The 9462-nt window shown below is 62.7% G+C and overlaps 1 protein-coding gene across 1 annotated transcript; it reads right to left on the bottom strand.

Moving 5' to 3' along the window:
• Positions 1-1257: 1257 nt before the first annotated feature.
• On the bottom strand, positions 1258-6922 carry LOC123017897 (zinc finger protein 398-like). Its single transcript, XM_044419552.1, has 5 exons — positions 6591-6922; positions 5066-5192; positions 4581-4694; positions 3860-3970; positions 1258-2596 (listed from the first exon to the last, which is right to left on the bottom strand). Exons 1-5 carry the CDS (start codon positions 6849-6851, stop codon positions 1716-1718), a joined length of 1494 nt encoding a protein of 497 aa, XP_044275487.1. The 5' UTR covers positions 6852-6922; the 3' UTR covers positions 1258-1715.
• Positions 6923-9462: the final 2540 nt, after the last annotated feature.

Below are 9462 nucleotides of genomic sequence, written 5' to 3'. Positions count from 1 at the left end.
CTTCGTTCTGCGCATCCGGAGCGGGGGCCCCGGCCTCTTCCCGGCAGGGCTGGAGCCCTCCTGATGCGCTGGGGGTGGGCTGTGGATGATGGGAGCTGCAGCCCAGCTCATCCGGGTCATCTCTGCGGCCCCGGCGCACGCAGACCTCCCCTTTCCGGAGCAGTGTGGGCTCCTTCCGACCGTGGCGAGGGACCCTCTCTGCGCCCCCCCCCCCGCCGGGTGCCCGCCTTGCTGCGTCTCCTCCTCCTCCTCGCACGGGCAGCCGGACAATCGCAGGGGCGGGAAGGGTCGCGAGGGAGCTGTCTTCGGCCCGGGCCCCCCGCTTCCCGCAGCGCTTCTCCAAGCGGCCCGTCCCCAGGCCCTCGAAGCCCCCGGCCAGGCTCCGGTTGCATCCAGCCGAAGACGAAGGTCGGCCAGGCCTGGGTCCCCGCTGCGCTCCCCCCCCCCCCCCAGGTTTTCCTGGCCCTTGCACTGCCTGCTCCCCATTCCAGGTTGGAAAGCCTCCCCCAGGACGGCCACCGGGCTAGGCGACGGCAGGGGCCACGCGCGGCATGTGCCCACCCCTGGCCTTTGCCACCCCTGCCACCTCCTCCGAGGCGGAGTTTGGCTCTCGGGCTGCAGGTGGGCCCCCAGCCCCCCTGCCTGCCCCATCCAGCCCCTGCCACCTGCTTTGCCAGGCCTGCCTCCTGCCGCTTCACCCTGGTTTGCCACAAGGGTAAATTGTGCCTCCTCGGCCGCTTTCCAGAGCCGGTCATCTCTGCTGGGCTTTCTTTCCATTGTTTCTTGGCGCTGGCCGGTTTCTTGAGGGGGGCTCAACCCCCCTCCCAACAAATCCAATTTCCTCCCACTTTGCACTCGCACAGCTGGCCATGAAGGGGGCTGCTAGCCGGATACTGTTCCCCAATAAACGGGGAGGGGGGAACGGACCGTGCCCAAGGGACAACCATGTCACCTCTCTGGCCGAGGCTGTTTGTAGATGACACCTTTTCAAACCCTCATCCTGCTCTGGTCCTGGAATTTTATTGGACGGTCCAGACACCCTCGGTAGCCCCCCCGTTCCCCACCAGTTCACTCCCCAGCACTGGGCCCATCTTCTTGAACACTCCTCACATCAGAGAGAATCCATCCAGGTGCCTTGCCTGAAAGCTCCGTTGGCACCTTTCTTCAAGGAAGACCCAGCGAAAACAGCCGAACGGGTTCAAAAACGATGCTTTACCACCAAGAATTAGCTGAAGAAATAAATACAGTCTCCTGGGCTCCGAATGGCAGAATCCACTTTTATGTCAGAAAATTAAAAAGTAGGCACCTGGGAAGCCCCGGGGCTCGCACCCCTTTGTGAGGAAGGATGGAAATCTGGCTCTGTGCTTAGCCAAAGGACGCCCTTCCTGGGGCCCGCTGCACCCACCCCCATTCCAACTGGGGGCCACCCAGCCGGGCCTCAGCCGGCATCCAGTCGGGGGTCTCTGTCCCAGCCAGAGAGCTCCAGCCACATTTAATGCGAGTGTAGGGAGCTGTGGTCCAGGAGCCAAGCCCGGCTCTCCGGGGCTCTGAAGAGGGCCCCTTCCCCTCCCCGGCCCCACCCCCTTCCCGAAACACCGACCCTCCCCGGTGGCTTCCCAGCCTTTGCGCAGTTTTTGCCTTCGGCCCACTGTGGAACGGCGGCCCTCAAGCACCACTCCAAGCAGGATGTGGCCCGCCAGGACCCCAGACCCTGCTTACGGAGGGAACGCCTCGGCCGGCCGGCCGGCCGGGTCCGGCTGGCCGCGCGGGGGCTTCTGCGGCAGGCGGCCCCCCGGCCAGGGCAGCGGGCCCTCGTGGAGCCGCTGGTGGCCCACGAGGTGCTGCTTGCGGGTGAAGCTCTTCTGGCAGTGGGGGCACTTGTAGGGCCGCTCGCCCGTGTGCAGGCGGCCGTGGGTGGCCAGGTGCTCCTTGCGGATGAACGTCTTCCCGCACTCGCCGCAGGCGTACGGCCGCTCGCCCGTGTGGATCATCTGGTGGCGCAGGAAGTTGGAGTGGTGGCTGAACCCGCGCCCGCACTGGCCGCAGATGTAGGAGCCGGCCCGGCCACCGGTGGCCGCGTGCGTGCGCTCGTGCAGGCGCAGGTTGATCTTCAGCCGGAAGCTCTTGCGGCACTCGGCGCAGGTGTGCGGGCGCTCGCTCGCGTGCCACTGGCGGTGCCTGCTCAGGCTGGCCGGGTGCGGGAAGCAGCGGGCGCACTCGGGGCAGGCGTAGCCCCCGCCCCCCGGCCGGAGGCGAGGCGGGGGGCCGGCCCCGGGCTCGGGGGCGGCCCGGGGGTGGGTGCGCTGGTGCAGCAGGCACTGCTCCTCGTACAGGAAGCTCTTCCCGCAGTCCGGGCACAGGTAGGGCGCCACGCCCGGGAGCGCCCCCTCCTGGACGATGATGGTGGTGAAGTCGCCAAAGTCCGGCCCGCACTCGCCCGCCTCCTCGCCGCCCGGCTGCCCCGCGGCACACGCCAAGCCCTCCGCAGGGAAGGGGAGCGTGGCCTGGGGCTGCGTCTCGGGCCGCGCGCCACATGCCTCCGCGGCTCCCGCCTCCGCCTCGTCTCCGGGGGACGCCTGGGCGAAGAGGCCCGCACCTGCCGAGGGAAGGGGACCAGCTGAGCGCCGGGACACAGGCGCCCAGCGCATCCTCCCAGCCTGAGCGGGGGAACTGGCCTCATTCCTCTTAACGTTGCAGATTGCGCCAAAGGTCCTGAATCAACCGCAGCAAGTCGAAGAACAGCAAATTATTGTCCTTCCATAGTGAGTGCCATTGTTTGGCAAAAGGTGGAATATAAATATAATCAATTGAATGAATAAATAACCCCTCTATTTTGGTGACGTTGCATTTGGGGGGGACTTGGGGAAATGCAAAAAACAAAACAAAACAAAGTAAAAGCATGAATCTGCGAATTACGAGGGTTCTTCAAAAAGTTTCTGCACTTTTTTAAACTGTATTGTGAATTTCAAAAATCACTTTTCTGCATAGTCACCTGCCTTTGTGATGCATTTTCCTAGCGTCATACCAACCTTTTAATACTATCAGCAAAAAATATATAAAATATATTTATAAAATATAAAAGTGCGGAAACTTTTTGAAGTCCCTTCGTACAATCACAACTGTCTTGCGAAGGAAAGAGGCGCTGCTTTCAGGACCTCCAGAGCATCTGGTCAGATAAGCAGCTAGAAAATGCGAGTTCGAGTTCGTGGGGAGGAAGAGAGAAGCAGGGCGGGCGAAGGAGCCAGGCCAGGAAATGTGTCTGATAACGGAAGGACTTCCCAAAGGGCAGCTCTGCCGGGGCAACTCAGGTTGAACCTGCAAGCACCACATGACCTGACAAGCCGAATTTAAATGTCTGCAGGCCACCCTCCCCCTGGGAACACGCAGACCCCCCGCCAAGCCGGATCCTCCCCACCCCCCGTGCATCCCGCTCTTGTTCCCGCGCTCGACCATCTCCCCACCTGAGGAACCCCTACGGGTGCCTGCCCTCCTTCCCCAGCCCCTGAATCGCCCAAATTCCAAAAGACGTGCCATCAGGCGGGTGCCGGTGGATCCCCACCTCTGTGGAGCAGCCACAGCTAGGCGGGGACGGCTTTGGTCGGGGAATGCTGAGAAGTCCCAAGACCAAAGCCCTCGGCATTCAGGTAGACTGCTCCCGCTGCTGCCGGATCAGCTCCAGAGGGAAGAATTTTGCCCCGGATTGGATTCCCCTTCCCACTCGCCGCAAGCAGTGGCCGTGTCCACCCGCTGCCCTGCCGTGCCAGCCAGCTGCCCCCACTTGGCCTGCGGGGAAGCGCCACGGCTGCCGGCGAAGCTGCCCGGATGGCCGGGAGGGGCCCCTCCTCGGTGCTGAGCTCACCTGGGCTGCTGTCCGCCCCTGGGACCCCGTCCTCCGAATCCCATCCGCCCACCGCAGGGGCAATCTCCCCCTGGACAAAAGCGATGGCGTCACCCACGGCTGGCGGGAATTCTGGGAATTAAGAAGAAAAATGCACTGGGGCTGCTTCACTGCGCATCCAGAAGCACGGACTGGGGCTCCGGGACGGAGACGTCGCCTCAGAACGACGAGCCTGGAAGGCGGGTGAGGCCGGGGTGGGCACCCCAGCAGCCCAGCCCCCACAGCCCCTTCCCCAGCCCAGTCACCTCCTTTCCCTGACCACCAATCAGGGGATCCTTTCTCTACTGTTGTGAGTTCTTCCCCAGCCTCAGAGGCTGAACAGCCAGCCCTTAAACCGGGTCCTGTCCGTAAAGGCATTAAGTTATGCCATGCTGGCATTTCTGGTATTTCTGCCACGCCCCCTTGCCACTGGCCACGCCCACTTCCCCTTTAGCCCCACCCACTCCTGAAATGTACCCCCCCAGACTCCCTTGACCTTGAATTGAGTCCTAAGACCAAAACAGGCCCAGCAACTGCCTGACCGTTCGCCGGAGGAGCTGCGCCCAGTGGTCGCAGGGTGGCTCCCGCGGAGCCCCCGGCTGCGTGCCACGCGAGTGCACCCGGGGCCGGCGCCTGCCGTGCTTGCAGTGCGGGGCCAGCGAGCGGGAGGGGAGAAGTGCCTCTCGGCCGGGCCGCCGCTCACCTGTGCCGATCTGCCTGGGGGCGCCTTCCTCCTCGGGACGAACCCGATCCGCGGCGCCGGGCTGCTCCCCGCGCTCCATCTGGGACAGAAGGTCCGGCCGGGCAATGGCATAATCTGCAGGGAGGGAAAAAGGGAGGTGGGCAACGCTTTGGGGCCCCCAGGCCTGGTTTCCCCAGCGAGGTCCTGGCCAGCTGCCCTCCTGGGAGTCCAGCAGCAAGAGAGGCGGCAGGGACGATCCGGGGAGGCCTCCGCGCAGCTCCTCAGGCGCAGTCCACCTGCCCACCCCGCCTCGCCTCGCGCCCTTCACGTCTCCCCTCCCCTCTCCCCAGTCCCGTGCGCTGGAGCCCCTTTCTTTCCCCACCGGACCCCCGGCTTCAGCCCACCAAATGCAGGAAAACCGAGAGGCCCGATCCTGCGCGTGCCGCGAGCCTTTTTCTGCCTCTGCACCGCAGGATCGGGCCTGCGCCGCCCCGGGCGTGCTTTACCCAGCGAGACGAGCGACTCGCAGCGGCCCCTCGTGATGCTCCTGCAGAGCTCCCTCTGCCACTCGCCCGGGTTCTCCCACTCCTGCTCGGAGAAGCAGACGGAGACCTCGTCGAAGCTCACCGGCACCTGGAACGGCAAGCGGGACGGGCGGCTCGGCGGGTGGACGGGGCACGGCCGGCCGGCCTCTGGGGGAAGGGGCCAGCCGGCTGCCGACGGGCACGGTCGTGATCCGTCCGAGAGCGCCAGATCGGGGTTGGCACGAGGATCTCAGCTCGGGGGGGCAGCCTTGTCTCTGGCACCCAGCGTTGCCGCTGGGCACGGGCCGGCAGCCACAGCTCAGCAGCGCCACCTCAGTTCAACATCAGCCCCATCGCGACAACCTCAACCGAGCTGTTCTCCGTGGGCCACTAGTTCCCCCTCTCTAAAATGGGTACAATTAGGCATGCATGAAATGTGAGTACCGTGGTACCTCGGCTCACGAGCTTGCCGTATTTTTCTGTCTATAAGATGCCCCCATGTATAGGACGCCCCCCACTTTTCTTCCCCATCTCCAAGTGAGCGAGCGGCTGCCGCACACGCACGCTGCCTCACCGGCCCCCTGCACGCGCGCCCACGATCGCACCAGTCTCTCCCCTAGCGCGCCCTCAGTTCTCCTCTCTGCCCCCCGTGTATAAGGTGCCCCTCCATTTTGAAGTAAATATTTTAAAGAAAAAGTATTGTCCCATACACGGAAAAATACGGTAATGCATTCCAATCTGGTCCTGACCCAAATTGGTCGTGAGCCAAGTTAAATTTCCCCATAAGGTTCAGTGTAAATGAGGTTAATTCGTTCCGTAACTATTTTTTTTAATCAGGGAAATGTAAAGCAAAGTGACAAAGAACAGCAAAGATCGCGGCCATCTCCCCGCCCCCAGCATGACCGCGATCACGCCCATCATCCCCGCACGTGCCCGTCATCCTGGCGCGCTGGGGGGTGGGGGAGAGACGGGCGCGATTGTGGGTGCGCTGGGGGGGAGATGACCAGGCCCTGGATGGCCCACGCTCCTTGGCCCGAGTTCGTGACCACAGGGCGCCACAGTCCAGCAACCTGTGGGGGGCCCAGCCTCCCCACAGCTGCTGTGGCTCCTTGGAGTCGCATCAGCATTCGTTGCGCAATGAATCTGAGGCGGATGTGAAAGGCTCGTCACGCCAGGGGTGCTTTGCACATGCTCAGAAGTCTAAGCTAACGGTGATCACCCAGGAGCAAAAGGACTCCACTGGCTGGGGCACCCCATGGGCAGTCGGGATGGAAGAGCAGCCACGGGGCCCAAAGGGCTGTCCCCTCCCCCCCCCGTGGATCAGCTAGGGGCCGCCCCTTTCTCCTTTACCGCCCCCCCTGCTGTGTAGCCCCAGAGAGCGACTCCAGCGTAGAATTCGGCCCTTGGGCTGGAAGAGGTTCTGCAGCCCGGCCCCGGCCCACACAGAGCAGCGAGCCGGGCTGCTGAATGCCCCGGGCCGCCCCATCTTCATCCCGCTGCCACTGACCTTGGGACTTTCTCCGCTGGCGCCGGGGGGCAGCCGGAGGATCCAGAAGTTCTGGTTCTTCAGCAGGTTCTCCATGTTCTCCAGCCGCCTCCGGAGCTGCCCGTACTCCTGGACGAGGGTGCCCAGCGCATCGAGGTGGTGGCTGAACTCGGCCAGGGCCGTCTCCGTGCCGGACAGCTTCCGCTCCGCCACCCCTGCCCGCTGCTCCAGAGCCAGCAGCCGCCCCGCGTGGACGTCCACCTTGCGCTCCACCGCCTGCATCGCCGCCACCACAGTCCAGAGGGAGATCTCGGCGGCCTCCGCACGGCTCTGCCGGGGGCGCAAGCCGGACGGCAAGGGAGCCGGCGGCACAGGCGGCGCGTCCCACTCCGGGTCCTGCCGGCAGAAGGGGAGGGCAGAAGCTTGAAAACCCGGGAGGGATTAGCCCCCGGAGATGGCCCGCGTTACCCCAAGTCCTGCATGGGGGGGCAAGGAGTGGCGTCACGCCAGAGGCACGGCTGGGTGTTAAAAGCTGAGGGAGCCAGGCCCCAGGGGCACAATGCGGTCCGAAAGCGGCATATGCCAAACTGTTAAGCATCTGCATAATTGACAAAGTTTATCTGCAAACTGAGAAATCACGAGGATTTAGGAGACGTTCACAGGAGGCGAAGCCAGACCACTCCTCTCTCACCTGAATCATCTCAAAAGAAGCAAAGGTGTGGCAAAGAATTCGCACCTCACCTGGATCATTCCAAACCGAGGGGCAGACATTTCCCCCCAATTAGTTTGGTATGAAATGGAAGGTTGGGGGGGGGGGGGGGGGGTTCAGCATGTGGGAAAGGGAGAGCTTAGCCAAAAAGGCCAGAGCAGAGTCATCCCCAGTGAGCTGTTTCCGCTGATTATCGGCTCTGGAGGCTTTCACCACTTAAAAAAATAAAGTAAAATTGAGATAGCCTCCTCTTGTGGCAGCATTTACCGAAATGCATATTAAAAATGTATTTGTGAATACTGGTCCATGAGCAGAAAAACAAACCGGAACTCTGCAGCTGGGCAGTGCTGTTCCTGGGGCGTCTGAGCCTGAGGAAGCGTTCCGAGGGATCCAAAATCAGGCTTTTTTGTGGAATTTGCAACCTGATAAAGGAGTTGCCCAACTGTGGACTTAAAACGCAGTCGCTGCCTTTTTTAAAGAGGACTAGCGACATCACCTTACGGACAGTGCAAAAATAACCACCCATCCCAGCACGCAAGTCCAGAGGGGTGCCAAGGGCCACTGAAATGCGGGCGGGGGTCCCGCAAAGGAGCTGCGAAGCGAAGCGAGGGCAGGGCCCCCCCAGGAGGGGACTCTCCGGCCTGGGTCCTCTCGGGCTTCCCCGCTTTTCATCTTCCACTGGCCACGTCAGACTCCAAATCAGGAAAGGAAATTTGGGAGGCTAGGACAAAGGGCAGCGTTCCCATGTCCTGGCAGAGGACTGGACTCCGGGACTGAGGGGCCGCAGGAGCCCCCGCGATCGCCTAGCCCAGTGCCGTTTCGGTGTTGGGATCCCCTCTGGTGAAATACCCTCCTCAGAGCGGCTTGTTCAGCCGCTTCACTGCAGTCTCTCCAGCTTCCTTGTTTAATTTCCCCCGGAGTTTTAGTCCCCCTGTCTCTAAAACTTGTATTCGTGAGCTTTGCATTCTCTGCACTGCGGCCAGCTTTTAGTCTGGCTTTGTTCCAGCAATTGTAACGCAATATGGTAAAGTCTGTTGTGTTTTAAATGTTGTCCCAGAGAGTTTCCATTGTAGGGCAGCACAGAGATGCAAGAAACGAATACTTTTATTCTCCCCACAAATATGCCTTTGTCAATGGATTTGCACGGTATTTTCGGTTACTGCAATCCGCCTGCGGGAACCGAGAAGTGTGTCAGAGCATGCGACAAGTGTGAAAAAAGTTCTGAGCCAGACTTGTGTCCCAGCAGTGCAGAGAAACCCGTGCCTCGTTTCCGTTTGCAAAGAGAGCATTCCTCCAGCACCCGGAGGAGAGATGCGGCTGCCACAGCTTCTCCCACCTTGGGGCCCTGGCCATGCGCTGGCCTGAGCTCCCACCAGCCCCTGCTCCAACCGAGCTAGAGGGCGCCAGGTTGGAGAAAGGCTGCGGTGACACCACCTTTCCTCACCTGCTTCCACACCGCCCTCCAGTTCGTCCCACCTCACCCACACAATTTGATTGCCAGCCCCCCGTCCCTCCCTGCTGCTGCGCAGTTTCTTGCAGCACCAGGTTGTTTCCAGCAGCACTGGCTAAACGCAGCGTTTCCTAGTGGTGTGATCCAGTTGAGAACGTCACTGAAAACAGTGGCAGTGAGTTCCACAGACCCAAGCCTCAGCATTTTCTCTCTTCCTTTTGAAAGAAACATCAGTGGGGCAGCCCACATGTCCCTCCCTTGCGAAAGAGGGTCACGGGGCCGCCCTGCCCTTGCGGGTTTCGGAAGAGCACTCGGGCTGCCACAGCATCGGACACGAGCCCCCAAACGCAGGCGCAGCAACGCGACTCTGCCTGCAGATGCGCCTTTGCTTGTGACGCGAAGACCCCAGGCCCTTCCCGGGCGCGAGCAGCGCAGCGCAGCGCTGGCGCGGAAAAGATGCCTTTGGGCGCGATCCTCCCACGACGACCCGGGAGGAAGCCCCCCTGGACCCACGGGCCTTACGGAGGAGTCAGGAGGCCCCGGGAGGGAAGGCGCGCGGAGTCCCGAGACACGCCCGCGGCAGCGCTCCGACTCTCCCGCCCCCGCCCCCAGCCCCGGCCCCGGCCCCGGCCACGGCCCCGGCCCCGGCCCCGGCCCCGGCCGGGCCGTGCGGGCGCGCGGGGCGCAGCGCCTCTGAGCTTGAACAGAGCGCCCGCACGACCGCCCCCTCCCCC

The sequence above is a fragment of the Varanus komodoensis genome, unplaced genomic scaffold (assembly GCF_004798865.1).
Source record: "Varanus komodoensis strain SLA01 unplaced genomic scaffold, ASM479886v1 scaffold104, whole genome shotgun sequence".
NCBI classification, from domain to species: Eukaryota; Metazoa; Chordata; class Lepidosauria; order Squamata; family Varanidae; genus Varanus; species Varanus komodoensis.
The sequence above is the reverse complement of the archived record's forward strand: the minus strand, read 5'-3'. Positions and strand labels throughout refer to the sequence as shown.

What these genes read in the sequence shown, in the direction of transcription:
- LOC123017897 (XM_044419552.1), bottom strand. Translation starts at nt 6,851, where the DNA reads ATGCAGGCGGTGGAGCGCAAGGTGGACGTCCACGCGGGGCGGCTGCTG. An exon ending in CGAGTCGCTCGTCTCGCTGG is followed by an intron (nt 4,695 to 5,065) that starts GTAAAGCACGCC and finishes CCCTCCCTGCAG; the next exon opens with ATTATGCCATTGCCCGGCCG. An exon ending in AGGGGCGGACAGCAGCCCAG is followed by an intron (nt 2,597 to 3,859) that starts GTGAGCTCAGCA and finishes TTCCCTCGGCAG; the next exon opens with GTGCGGGCCTCTTCGCCCAG.